Source organism: Sinohyriopsis cumingii, chromosome 2, assembly GCF_028554795.1.
Source record: "Sinohyriopsis cumingii isolate HCF-2022 chromosome 2, ASM2855479v2, whole genome shotgun sequence".
Taxonomy (NCBI): Eukaryota; Metazoa; Mollusca; class Bivalvia; order Unionida; family Unionidae; genus Sinohyriopsis; species Sinohyriopsis cumingii.
In genome coordinates, this window is record NC_142962.1 from 140,662,102 (window position 1) to 140,677,635 (window position 15,534).

The window sequence follows — 15,534 nt, forward strand, 5'->3', positions numbered from 1 at the left end:
TACAGTTCAGAGTAGTATTCCACCAACACTCCATCTGCTTGCCCTTGTTGTGGATGGTATCGCCTGTGGCAGACTTCAGTGGTGCTGTCACTTTCTTCGTGGAACCCTAAGCTTTCTTTATGCCATCGTACATGCCTCTAATGTTTCCGATATCTGCTGCTGACTGGATGCTCTGACAGAGATGAAACCAACATTCACTGGCACACTGCCGTGCTAATCTCTGCACTTTGCTTCTGGTAGACTTGTATGCCTGTAGTGTCTTCTGCCGGGGGGGGGGGGGTCGCTTGTATTGCAGGTGAGCACTGCGACGCTCTTCTATGGCTGTAATGAGTGTGGCGGAGTTAACCTCAAACCAGTCATTGTTCTTTGATTGCTTCTTACCAAAGATCCGTGTGGCTGTGATGTACACAGTCTCTCTGATGTGATCCCATCTTTCTTTGTCACTGTCGTTGGGAAGTTCTGAGTAAAATGTCTTGGAAAGAGCATAGATGAATTCCTCAGCCTTGTCTATATATGACGTTTTGCTCACATCAATGCGTGATTTACCCTCTTGCCTAGAGCGGTGGATCTTCTTCGGCTGTGGCTTCATTCTGCAGCACACCAGCGGGTGGTCGGTGTCTCAGTCAGCACTGTGGGAGGTACGGTAAGAAGCACACACTTAATGGCCGACCGTCTTGTAATGATCAAGTCCAGCTGGTGCCAGTGTTTAGACCGGCGATGCATCCAAGACACTTTATGCTGTGGCTTAGTCTGAAAAAATGAATTCGTGAAGCTGAGGTCTTGGTACGAGCACATCTCTAGAAGGCGCTGCCCATTCTCATTCATCTTCCCAACACCAAACTTGCCAAGACAGGAGGGCCAAGAGTCATGGTCGGCACCCACCCTAGCATTGAAGTCACCCTGCAAAATCAAGTTCTCTTCCTTGGGAATGTTGTCGATGAGAGAGTTTAACTCATCGTAAAACTCATCCTTGGTATCTATGGAGGCGCTTAGTGTTGGAACGTAAATGCTGATCAGGTTGACAGGCCCGTTTGAGGTGTGGAGGCGGAGGGATAGCAATCTTCCATTTCCTTGTTGGCAGTGTTCTATCATCCCCTGCAGAGTGTTCCTGACAGCGAATCCGACACCAGACTATCTGGCTTTGTCGGCGCTCTTTCCTTTGAGGGACCCAGAATCTGGTAGTCGTGTCTCCTGTAGCGAGGCGATGTCGACCTGGAGTCTTGCAAGATCGTCGTTGATAACTGAAGTCTTTCGAACATGCTGATTGACTGGAGATCATCTGAAAGCCCAGTCAGTATGGTCCGGACATTCCAGGTACCTAGCTTGAGGATTGGAGGTTTCCTTATTGGTTTTCTATTGTAATTTCTTGGTGCAGTACTTGCAGCAGTCCGCTTGTCAGGTACTCATGAACCTTAAGCCTTACGCACACAGCAAGGCAGGCGAACTGTGAAGAGACGGCACCTTATTGGCTTGGGGCTGCTGCCCAGTTTGAGGCGGGCGGTAGCTGTCCAGTGAAACCTGATGGTCTCTCACACCGTCGGAATCAACCCCCTGGCGTCTGGCTCTACACTAATCGAGCGGTGACTTATAACCGGTAAACTGCTACTTCCCGTGTTGTTTCGACGCTGTGTAGCAAAGCTGGAGTGTCCTCTCCAGGGCGCAAGCCTGGGAACGGTGATATGGAGAATCAACTGTTGCCGATGCAGCTGATCCCCCCCCCCTCCACGCAGCTGATGGATCCAAGGGAAAGGACAAGCCGATACGTCATGGCTTCAGCTGCGTCGCAGGAGTTGCCGAGATGACACTGAAAGCAAAGCCAAGTCACCTTAGGACTCCGTCTCAGGATTTTCATTTGGGGTTTACTCCCTTAGCCTTTCACATGAGAGGGTATAGTCGCAAGGCAGCGAAGGTTATAAATCGGAATTTACCTTCTCCTAGATGGGTGACCACCCAAGGTTAACGAGTCCCATCTGCCCGAAGCATCTGGTTTTAAGGCGCCAGAAACTCGCCTGTCATCCCCTTTCCAGTCAGTTTAAACAGATTCCGCCACTCGTGAAGGCCTGGAGCTGGATTTGGTTTGTCAGAGGCTCTATCAGACGCAAGCCATTGGGAGATTTCCAAGGGAAGTGGGTGCTTATCTCCCACATCCGCCCCCGGCGATGACAACCCTTGGAACCCCAGACTGTATAAAGAGGAGACATAATAGCCCATTTGTATATAATCTTACGGCATATTTTCTGCTCGACGTCCTTTATTTAGTCGCGAGTTTCTCGAAATCGGCTCGACGAGTTTTCTTTAAACTTTTTCTGCTGCTATAAAGGGACCATAATTCGAAACAGTATAATGTCCAAACTGCATACATTATATTTAATCTTTCAACGGAATGAGCTGCCCCCAAACCCCTTTATCTAGTTGACTAATTTTCTTTAAACTTTTCTACTGTTGGAACTGATCCCAAACTAGGCAGTTTCCAAGATACGTTGAAATCAAAATCCTCTAAGTAAGAGTCCCATGAGTACAGACTATTGATACAGTTTATTAACATTTGCGTATCTGTCATACCCGGTACCCCCTAAGGCGCCCCTTCTATTGCTGTTTATTCCACAACTTCACAACTGCACAGTTTCTTCTTATTCCATTTCCGTAACGTAGCGGTAGTATGTCATTTCTTTACAATATAAAATTCAAACACTCTATACAGGGAATTATTTTACTTGCGCTACGTCAGGCCAGTCAAATCATGCTTTTAATCCTAGTTTCGCCTGTAAGCTTGCACAATATCTACCATTATAACAACAACATAAGGGGTCTCCAGACAACGGAACTATCCTTTTTGAATTACTCTATTGTACAATTTGACAGTCACCCAACACGAATGCTGGACATGGATTCACATTATCGATACAAACAGGTAGTTTTAATAGGGACTACTTAAGTCTAAGGACACTTATGTGTAAAGATGCAAATTTATATCGATCTATGAAGGACGCATTAATCTGAGTCAGAGAACAGTTAATTAGATTTATGGGCACAGGTGCTTGTGAAATTTCTTTATAATGTCTGTGTCCGGAGAGGAAGTGATTCTTGATTAAACCTTCGTTATGTAACAGTCAGGCAGACTAGAAAAGGGAAGATTAACTTCGATTTTATATCGGAACTGTCAGAGTTGCGTTTATCCAGAATCAGTTGTTTGGAAATCCAGAAGTCAGGCTGACCGTAATTTTGGCGCCTAGTTATAAAAGGCGGTAGATATATTCAATCCTGATTGGTTACGCTGATTGGACTCAGGGGGTAGTGGAGCTCTGTGACGGTCGCCCCAGGGATAGGGATCGATACCTTCCCGCTATACACTTTGCGTATCTAGAAGTACCACAGTCTAGTTTTGGGTTTTTCGCCATTCGATTTAGTCTATGGGAGGGGGACCCATGGCTGTATTAAAGAAGCTATGAACGGATGAACAAGGATGCGAGGAAGTACGAACAACATACAAATATGTTGTTGATCTCCGCAACAAGCTGTAAGAGGTTTCTAAATTGACTCAGGAGAATCTCAGTGGGTGTTATTCTACGTTTTCATGCAAAAGGAAAAAACATAGGAAACTTCGAGATTGAATTTGAAAGAAATTATCTCGTAAAACATTAATGTCTGGAAAGTCAACAGACACAATTCTGGCAGTAGAAGCGAACACAGCTTGAAAGCACAAGGTATTTGTGTCAATCTCATGTAATTCGTTGATACCAATATAATGATTTGATTGAATTTAATTGCTCATATCTGCATGATTAATTTTCTTGATATTGGTATGACTGTGTTGAGTTCATCTACCTGAATTCGTACAAAGATCTTCTTTATATAAGTTTGACGAATTGTTTGAATTTGTCGTCTTCATTGTTATAGGAATCTAAGATTTTCATGAATTACTTTAGTTGATATGAGTTACGAGAATCTGTGTGAATTCACTGATCTTAGATGATTTCATGTATGCTAAAGACTCGAATGTGTGTACACGCTGAAATAACCTCGTTAACTGGTGTAATTAATTTCATTCATTAATTTGTGTAATTGAGACGAGAACGGAACTGTTATGTCTCGTGTGACGTTAATGAGAGTCAGGATAGAATACCCGTTAGGAAGTACATTAATCTTATGAAACTAGGTTTATTTATGGTCTGCCATGCTTAGATTGACCAGATAGCCTTCGGTATTTGTTTTAATTCCGATAGAACGATATCTGACATAACGAGAGGGGAGTAATGATCTGTTCCCAGTAGGACAACTGACAGAAGATTTAGGTTGCTTCTCTTTTTGTGTTGAAAGCGGAAATAGCTCCACTGAGGTATCCACGTACCTACTGATCCAAGTATCTACGTACTTACGTATCTACCTACCCACACGAAGTTTGAGGGCCGAAAAGAGGCGAGACAGTAGGAAGGTTGGAGAAAGGAAAAAGCGAAAGAACCTAGAGGAACAACCACAGTGAAGTTGGAGAGGACTGGAAATCAGCATGTTATAAAGTAGTACAAGGCAATGACTTCGATTGTTCAATCGTTTCTATGATGAACCAATTATATAATTTAAAACAGATCGGCTATTTATATAAATATATTTGTATTCGAAATTCGGTGAAAGATTTATTTCAAAATGAACTGTATCTTCCTAATGTAATGTATTATCACAGTTATTTGTGTAATTGATTAAAGTGTTGTTTTATTTCATGTAAGTGGGCTTGTGTCATTCTGTTCTATATATCTGCTCAGATCTCTATGTATTCCACCTATAAGTTTCACAATTTATATTACTATTTGCTCGATCCGGGCAATAACACCAAGGGCGATCATCTCCTTGATAAGTAGAACCGAATAAAGCGGACACCTTGTAAGAAGGTACAATCCGCCAATCAAACCTCACCAACACCAACACCCAGCGGCACCTTTACATTATGGGACTCTGACCTGAACTCACTATAAAATTTAATCATACCATCCGGGAATCTCAGCAACACTGTAATCTGTGACGTTTTTCCTTGCAACTGGCTAATTAGTTTGGCTGATTATACGACTTCCCAAAATCAGCCAAGTGATCACTAAAATCTATGAAATCCTTAAAATGTATAGCGATATGCAAATGGTGGATACTCCAAATTGATTACAATATCAAAGATGGGTCTTTGTAAAATAAAGTTTTACGTCATGTTTTGTTCTTTACTAACTTGATCTAGCCGAATATTTTTCAAAATTGGCTCCACGTATTTTCGTCCACTTTTTCTATCTGTTATTTAGATAATATCCAAGAGGCGTTGTAATCAAAATCCTTTCAGCAGTGGTTCAATTAGTGCAAACGTTTGATACAATCTATCAACATTTTAGTGTTTTTCATTCCCGATATCCATCGTTGTTTCCTATCGACGATATTTGTCAGGACTTATTTTGTAGGTGAAATATCAAAGAAGGTCCATGGTCAAAACTCTACAGAGGAGACGTAGAGGCCCAACTATATACGTAAGGTATATTAATCTGATTACATGTGTTGTGCCCGACCTCTTTCATCTAACTGCGAATTCGTCGAAATTGTCTCGACTAATTTTCTTCTAAGGTTTCCTACTGTTGAAATTGGTTACTTTTTACCGACTTTCAAACACGGGTTGAAATCAAAAGTATCCGAGGAAGGGTTCAAGCATCACAAAGTTTGGCTGCAATCTGTTCACATATTTAAACGGTTTTAAAATACTGCTGTATCCGTAGAGACCCTCTTAGTTTTCCGTTTTGCGTTAGACAAACACCGTCAAACATGCTTTTGGGAGTCATATATATATATATATATATATATATATATATATATATATATATATATATATATATATATATATATATATATATATATATATGATTAGAAGATATCATACAATAATAAATGACAAGGTCGTTTAAGTGGTGAACTGTAGGAACCAGATACGGACTGAAGAGGTAATCTGCTAATGTATTTTCTTACAACTATCATATAGCAATCTATAGATTCCAAGAAATCTGGTCGTAGAATTTTCTTTAAACTTTTCCTACAGTTGGAAGAGATCCCTAAATAGATATTGTCCGAGAGGCGTTGAAATGAATATATTCTAGCTAGGGGTTCAATTTTTACAGTCTATTCAATCGATTAAATACCCGGTGCCAAAAGGTTGCCTCCCTTTTTTGCTTATTCATCTCGATGAGATTCATCAGGACTTCTTTTGTGGCTCGACACTATCGCCTAGAGTTAAAATGTCAGTGAAAGGTCCATGTCAAAACTCTTTAAAGAGGAGACTATTGGCCCACCTGTACAAGTAAGATATTATCTTCTTGCCGCATATGTTGTACCCCACCCCCTTATGTAACCTCAATTTCTGAAAATCGGTTAAACGAATTCTTTTAATGACTTTGGCTTAGGACGGAACAGATTCCTGAATAGAAACTGTCGATCAGAAGTTACAATCAAAATCGTTTAGGCACGTGTTTAATTCGCACTAAGCAGTATTAGATTTGACTCACAATGAACGTGTTTCATACACTTACCCGTATGCTTATTTACCCAGTTCAAAGGACTTCAGGACAACATTCCATGTCAACTGAAGGCTTCCTAAACCCGTACATACTTGAAATAATTCTTCTCTAAACACACTATGACCACATAAGAGAAATCTCCAATTTCACACTTGTATGTTTTTTGTAGTTTTCGAACGTGAAACTCCAAAAACGCATGCACCTCAGTTACCTTTAACTTTGCATAGACTTTGACTTGCAAGTAGGGACACAGAGCCTATATATTGTATATACTTGCCCAAGTATCATTAAAATATCTTCAGAGGTTGAAGTGTCACACTTCGGAAAAGGATACAATTCACATAACTATATTTAGCCTTTTTGTGACCTCGACCTTAGGTCACAAGGCGTGGTTATAACCCGCGACACAGTCAAGTCATAAAGTACACTTTGTGGCATATCTTCGTTAAAATATATTCAATCGATCAAACGTTGTACACTAAACATGATTACAAGTCGCATAATTATTCCCCCGTGCCATGACCTTGAACTTAATATGGAGCAAGTGAAAAAATGGGGGGTACATAACATCGTCTATTCACGGTGCATACATGGACGAAGTGTTATTAAAATAACTGCACTGGCTGAAACGTTATCATCCAGAAAAGGATGCAAGTTACGCAATTACATTTTACTTTGCGGTGATCTTGATCTTTTGGCAGGAAGCATGGGTATGGTACACGATAGATTCATGATATATATTTGGTCAAAATTTCATTGAACTAATCACAGGAAAAGATGGACAGACAACGTTAATAAACTCGTCCAACGACTGGAAGATTAAGTTGCAAAATTGCATGGTTGTGTTTAAAACTTTTTGATCAATTTTAATTATAACTTATCCCATTTCTTCTGAAAACAAAATGGAGATTGCACACCGTTTGTCAAGAAATTTGTTTACAAGTGAACAATTTTCATTTTGAATATCTTAAAGTGGTAAGACACTTTTCTGTATCTCTCAACGTAATTCTGGAAACAATATTGAAATAAATACACCTGGTCACTTTTGACTACAGGTTTCTAGAGCTAATCTATAAATCTTGGATCTAGTTTATCAACAGATCAAGTATATTTTGTTCAATCAAATATTCACAAAAACAACAAAATACATTAAGAATAATATAAACTAAATTTTAACTGTTTTATTGGCGTCAAAAATCGATTTTTTCTGATGCATGAAATTGATGACAAAGTAAGAGAGATTGTGTTACATAAAGAAGAACAACATATGTACAAGGACATACATAGATGTTTGTGAATCAGAAAATTTAGCAAAATGGCATTTTAAAGTGAACATATGTGGAGAATGTTAAAACAAATTCAAATATGCATTTATTATAATGATTTATATTTCCCTTTTCGCCTTTTAGTTTAATTCATCACTGAGCAAGGTTGTAGAGAAACACACATATCGGAAAATGCTTATTCAGAATAAGCAAAAATACATCGAGGATAAAAATGTGCAAGGCAGAACACTGGCGTTTGTATGAAAATTATCTCGGGTGAATAAACATCTCTCATATATTGTTACGAGTATTTGGGGTATATATGTCACATGTAAAGTACATTATTCAATCCATTCGAAATTATATGACTAACGTTATGTTCAGTGTAAGATGATATTCAGGATACAATATTTATAGGTTACTGCATTTGCATGAGAAAATATGAACTAGTTTTTCGAATGGAAATACTGCACGACCTTGGGAGTGCAGTATATCCATCTGACAAAACGAGTTCATATTTTCCCATACAAATGCAGTAACCTTTTTATTATATGCTTTTTTTTAATTCTACCTAATGCTTAATTATATTAACAAAATACACAACACAAAATAAAGTAACTTAATATACGATGCATTCCAAACTAAATACACAAGCGCATATTCATCATTACACAACAACAACATTATTACTGCGCACATAACTCCGCCCAGATAAATTTGAACTTAGTCGCGCGCTCGACATAAGTTTCGAAAGAAAATGGCGTGTCTAGATAAAATTGAAATTTTGAGTTATATTGTGAATGAATGTGCATTGCACCAACTTTTCCATTTGATCTGGAATGAATAGCTTTTGGTATTGTGTTTGATTCTACGAAATTTCGTGATTATGGACTGGATTTACATGTGACAATTCCACATGAAATACATGGGATTGAAGAAGCGAGGAAGAAGCGTGTTGACATCTGCAAATGGGTTTCTGTTTCTGTCACTGAATGTCTGAAATCATAATGTGGGGAAAATATGAAGTCTTTTAATTGCAATTATCAAAAAGACGCAATGGAATTTAATGCTCATTTCATTTTGAGTGCAGTAAGGAGGATGTAATTGGACTTATCATCGAAATTACAGTACAATTTCGAAATGTGTAATCAAGATTGAGAACCTATGACATGGCTCATGTAATTCAGATTTGCAGAACTAAGAAAGTACTTTTTGAGGAAATTCAGGATGTAAAACTGTAAGTATATTTTTTGCCATTCTTATCACCAGTTAAAGAAGACAGTATATGACTTGTCACTTGTGTGTTATTTGTAAGGACCATTTCTTGCGTCTGTTGTATACTGTAGCTAGCCTAAATCCGAAACATTTTATCAACGCGGAATGTGCCAAAGCAGCTGGTATGTGGCAGTCCACGAAACATCTGTTTTAGTTCATTCAGAAACGAATTTAAACAACCACAACGTAAAGCGCCTCTTACGCGAGTGTACATGATTTGTTTACAAATCAAAAGTGCTGGCGTCTGCATGAATTATGTGTTTACAATAGAAAGCAGTTCCTTTATGCATGTGAATCCTATATGTGTATTGGCGCGCGAGTTCAGTATCGGGTAATATTGCACGATTATGACAATGTAAAGTTAACGGGGGAAAAAATGATCATATAATAATGTGTGTTTAAATTATATCATCAGGAATATGGCCAAGCAGCACCGATCCTCCCTTCTCTGGGTAAGAATTAATAGCACAAAAGCAAATCATGTTCAAAAAGATTAATTTAATCATTGGACTTAAATATAAATGCTTAAAGATAATTAGCAAAGTTATAGGTTTAAAGATAAATAACACTTTACGGTCCTGAAACGTTTCTTCTTTAATAACATAAGAACTCGAGACTGCAGGTAGAGAGGAAACAAAAGTGTTCCGTACTTTCAACGTATGTATATCTTCATATCAACAATACTGATCAATGTTTCTCACTAGAAAAAAGTGTATTATAGATATAATGAATAGAGCATTTGCATAATACTATTTGAAAATTATATTTGTGTAACCCGTGATATTTAAAAAGACAGCAACTTGATTGCATAATCAATTTAACATGATATAATAAAAACCATTAATGAACTAGTTTCACACATACATACATACATACATACATACATACATACATACATACATACATACATACATACATACATACATAAAGGAATGGTTGTGATTCAATATTTCGATCATGGTTTTCATACAAAATTATATACAAATAACTGATTTTCAGCAACAAACAGGGAAGGCGTAATTTGTGTCAAGCACTAACGCTTCGAATTTTCAAAACATGCATGCCTCGAGAAATAGTTCAATAGTGCTATGATATAGTTTATCAAACAGCACGTGAAGTGAATGATATAAAATGTTTCATGCTGTTTAAAATCAGATATGTAAAAATGCATGTTTGCATTGCCTTTTTCCTCATTGCGACTAATGTTCTTGGCTGAGACATGGGTGAAATGGCAGTTTCATGGAAAGAATACGAACACTTCTGTATTGCTTATGCTAGTTCAATGTTACAATCTACCATCTTCTAATGTGAACCATGTAGCTTTTCCCAATCATCATCCAACAGTATAACAAGGAATGCCACCAGTGAGGCCCAAAACGGGACTGATCCAGCAATCACTTCATGCAAAGTAATAAAAATGGCCTTCCTATTGAGCTGTAAAGCATCAAATATCCCACTGAAAAAAATATAATGGTCCTTTTCGCTATACAAATCTGTTTGAATGCGCAAATACAGTATTCGGAAGAATATCTGCAGTCATACTCTAACTATGACGAATGAATCCGAAAAGAATTTGGCAATAAACCCAATGCCACGCGCAAACCGACTGATGATACCCTTTAGTTTTAGGAGTGCAGTTGACTCTACCGTTTCCATTGCGAAGTTTCTGCAATATTCTAGCATAGGTGTGTTTCAAATAACCTCGTCGGGAAACGTTGATTTCTTTGGTGGTAAGGATGGGTACATCATATTCGTCTCCTCCATGGCATGGCATAGGCGCACAGACTTCCTCTTCTGTTAAAATATAACAAAGATACCATATAATAATGTGTATTGCTCGTACCTATCGACTGACAACAGCTCTGCCTTCGCATAATAAACCGCAGATTACACCTACCGTGTACGCTGAAATCATGAGAACAAGCATCACAGACCCTAATTTCCCAGCGAAGTATGTGACAGAAGATCTTGGTATATGACCTTGCAGTTTGATTCGCTTTAAACAAAGGTATATTTGACAAACGTTACCGACACAGCTTAGAATCAATGCATTTTCGGACTCGGCATGTGCGATACTGTTAGTACAACTCGTATCACTTAATCATTCTATTCGTTACAGTGATTCCTCTCTTCAGAAAATTTCATCAGAATGTTATTGATAGGTCAGTTACATGTTGTACCCATACAATTAATATTATCAGATTTATGGACTTTCGGAATATTAAAGACTATATTTTGCACGTATTTCAAATCGATACTCTTTACGCTTAAATTGCTACAGATACGGGAAGGATTATTCAAAAGAATACAAACCTCCGCGTTCTTTAGGAATAGTTTAATTTTCTTCTTTGATTTATCTTTAGTTTCCTTGCGGATTCTGGGCGTCTGAAATTGGAAACACATTTTGCAAATTAAAGCTGTTCTCTCTCTCTCTCTCTCTCTCTCTCTCTCTCGTCGAGCCACTCAAGTTTATTATAACTGTCAAGTTAAACAAATGTCACCTAATTTTTTTAATTCAGATATTTGTTATGACAGAACTTATGGGGTCAATAAGAACTTTTAAAAAGAAAAGAACAGTAACAAATCAAAATATTCTGCCTCCAGCAATACATTCGTGAAAACAGACAGCATCAAAGAAAATAGATAATGGTAATTCTGTGACAGAGTCAAACATGAAATTATGATATTATGTAAGAATTTAAGAAATGTGTTCCTTTCTAAAAAAAAAAAGATTGATTAAGAAGGCAATATATAGTTTCTTTTCAAAACAATAAACAGAGTCATGTTCAACATGCAGCGTGCCCTTCATATTTTCAAATGTAGCTTTTTTATGGCAATTAAACCTTGCCACTATGTTCAGGAAGCAAAATATTTCAAAATTTCCGTGAATTAATAATCTTCAATTTAATATAAGATGTGACTTAATTTATTTGATTCAAAAAGAGAAAAGCATTTTGCAGCAGCTCACATCTAGCTGATAATTATCCTGCTTATAAAAAATTGAAATTCAACCGATATACTGACCACAGTCTCTTGATCGTGTTCAGATGTCTCAGAAACCGATGAACCTGAGCTGCTTGTGCCTGAAATAATAATAAAAATATCAGTTAAATTAGAGTATCCTCTGAAACTACGCTAGGTCAACTAAAAATATATTTTAAAAATCGTAAAATTACTCATTTTTCTATCCTCACATAACCAACAGTTATTATTTTACTCAGAAATCTATATATGATGCCTACTGTTACGTATATTTGATTTAATTTGTATTTGGTTTAATTTGTGTTTGATTTGATTTGATTGTTTGTGGGTTTTGGAATCGTTTTATTTTCATTACATGTCAAAGCAATGTAATTTTTTTTACACGGAATTTGATATTTTCTAGAAAATTCAGTTTGACCTGAATCTTTCCATAAATAAATAATAATAGAAAGCCTTGACTGAGGGTCAGGTAAACAACTTTTATTCTCGGAGTAAAATAGTTGGTTCTTATCAAGGACATGCAGGGGCTACGTGAATTTTTTTAATATAAACATGGTCATGTGATCCTCTATTTCTCAAATAGGCATTTCCAAAATTGCGAAATACTTAGTTTTAATAGCAATGTTTAGAAAGAGAGATCTCAGAGTTTTGGGGACTTTTAAACATTTGATGTCAAGTTGTTTTCCTCTGTTGTGACTAGTTTTGAGTTTTGAGTTTTATTCTAATTTTTCGGGTTCTAAAAGATTAATTCGTTCTCTGAAAATATTTTGTGCTCATACAGAATTCTTGAACAGAGACGTTTCTTGAAAATTTTATTTGGATTTCCTAAACTGGATGATTAATTATTGTATTTCTACAAGGAACTGTAGACTTCAACACAGTACAGGTTACATCATAAGTCATACGTCATCGCCTTCCATCTTGGATTCTTCGTCGGGACTCGAACTTGAAATCATTAGAACATTTTATTATTAGGACTTCTAAAATATTACTCGTGGATTATTCTTGGATTATTTTTGGATTTGATTCTTAAAACCGTAAGTTCATATTTTTTCATTTTCAGAGAATTTTTCCTGGGAAATAAATTATTATATTTTTCAAATCTTGTTGTTTTCACTCTTTATTGTGTTACTGTTTATTCGAGCGTAAACAGGTAACATAAGACTACGGATATAGTTCAGACGGTGAACTTGAGAATCTTATCACGCATGAAACTAATGACATGACAACATAAGAAAGAAAACCGGTGTTATGGATAATCTTGGACAACACATTGGAAAGAATGGCTGTACCATTCAAACGAAAATGCAATATTAATGTGAAACACCTGATCCTTCACGTCAAGCATGCCAACAGACAGTATAATGAGGAAAAATAAATTTTTGTGTGTGCACATATTTGTTTATGCATGTATTTCTGTATTCGCTCTACATTTATTGTATGTCAATTATACAAAACATTTCATGTAACTTACATTAAGTATTTGCCAAGTCTCAGATGAAGACATAGTGTTGTCTCTGAGGTGCACGAAACCGGAGAAAACAAGAAACCTAGGACGGGTAAACATTTCGTTCTCGCAGGTGCAACAACCGGGGATAGAACTCGGAACCGCACCTACTGAAATGCTTAGTGAGTATGTAATCACCGTCCTTTACAAACACCACATGCCTTCCCTTTTACTCTGAGGAGTATATTGTTTGTTCGCAAGATAGATAATAGATTACCTTTTCTTGTGTGTGTGTGTGTGTGTGTGTGTGTGTATATATATATATATATATATATATATATATATATATATATATATATATATATGTGTGTGTGTGTGTGTGTGTGTGTGTGTGTGTGTGTATGTGTGTGCTTACTAATATTACTCTCTCTGTCAACGTTAGTGTTTTGCCTTTTGTATATCTTCCCGCCCTCGAGAGAAACGAACGGTTCCGATTTTGCACGTCTTCTTTTTATAAAGTTGAAGATACCTCGTTTCTCTTTTTTTGTTTGAGGCTGAGCTTTTACCTACAAAAATAAGTATAAAAGAGGTAACGCCTCATGAATAATAGGACAAAGAGCTTCATTATGACAAAATATTTGCTCTAAATATATACATAGAGAAGTTAGAAAACGAAGCAATTAAATAGTGTGATTGTTCACTCGTATTTCATGCCACACAAACAAACTGAAGTTTTCTCCTTGTATACCTCTTTTCATAAACACATTCCCGCACATGCTGTCATACTAGTGTATTGCATGTCCTAGCATATATCTTAGATACTATTCATGAATTATACACATATATATATATATATATATATATATATATATATATATATATATATATATATATATATATATATATATATATATATATATATATATATATATATATATAATGCCTATACAGGTGAGATCACCTTTTGTAGTTTGACAGATTTATGACTGGCAACTAGACTATAGAAATCCATAGAAAAATACACTGGAATCTAAGTTACACAGAAGCAATGGAAGTGTGTGTTTTCTTAGAAGGTTGCATTAACCTAAGGAAACAGGAATCAAAATTACATCAAAATATTTTTTATTTCATCAGGGAAAACTTAAATGTCTAAATTATGCTAATTCAGCTGTATCAAGACACTCGTATTGTACATGTTCCTGTCTATACAGTTACGGTCTACGATTTGTACCTCTTATACAATACGTAATTTGCAGTGATTACTGTAATTTTCCAAACATTGTCGGGTTACTTAGTGTAATCTGACGAAACATTACACTTAGTATAAATCTGCCGTTTAAAAATGACTTCCTCTTCAGCACTGTACCTGTACAGTGTATATATACATTTAATAGAAAAAGCATTGATGTAACACATGGGACAGCAAGCAAGTCTCCGAATAATTTACCTTATTCTCATAACGATTCATCCCACGTATGAATAAAATCCGTGACGGAGTTGAAGAAGTATAAGCAAGTAAAAACCTCTATCCCAAACCTGACAGCAGATTTTCTATGACAGTGATTGTGACCTCAACATCAATTCGGCAAGCGTACGTCATGGAATAATTTGTATTAGTTTCAAAATCATTCATCCAAAGTATGAAGAAAGTCCATGAAGGGTTTAGAAACTATGAGCAAATGAAGCATTTTAATCAAAACGTTCAACAGTTTTATACGACTGTGACCTTAAATCCAATATCATAGTGTCGTTTAAGAAGAAAACCCATCAAGCGGTTTAGGAAATATAGGGCAATGAAAATGTTGCCACAATTACCTTCACGTCAATATTCCATCAATGTAACTTTGACCCCAAGGAAAAAGGGGTAAACGAGCATGCCCTAAAATAAATTGACGTTGCTCCATAATTATTCGTACCAAGTAAGATCAGAATATATTAAGAGATTCTGAAAATATGTGCACATCAAAAGCTTTAAGCAAAGCCAAATCAAACTGATGTCGACCATCATCATCTCCGCCGTCTAGAAGAGTGA

At 36.7% G+C, this 15,534-nt stretch overlaps 1 protein-coding gene across 3 annotated transcripts in view; it reads right to left on the minus strand.

The window, feature by feature from the left end:
• Nucleotides 1-7,699: 7,699 nt before the first annotated feature.
• Nucleotides 7,700-15,534, minus strand: part of LOC149805950 (uncharacterized) — a 41,660-nt gene continuing 33,825 nt past the window's right edge. For all 3 annotated transcript variants that reach the window (XM_089950736.1, XM_089950738.1, XM_089950735.1), the window contains 4 exons: nucleotides 13,918-14,068; nucleotides 12,098-12,156; nucleotides 11,387-11,458; nucleotides 7,700-10,867 (listed from right to left, as the gene is read on the minus strand). In XM_089950736.1, the coding sequence (XP_089806862.1) occupies nucleotides 10,766-10,867; nucleotides 11,387-11,458; nucleotides 12,098-12,156; nucleotides 13,918-14,068 (384 nt within the window). In that variant the 3' untranslated portion in view covers nucleotides 7,700-10,765. The remainder of the gene's footprint in view (nucleotides 10,868-11,386; nucleotides 11,459-12,097; nucleotides 12,157-13,917; nucleotides 14,069-15,534) is intronic.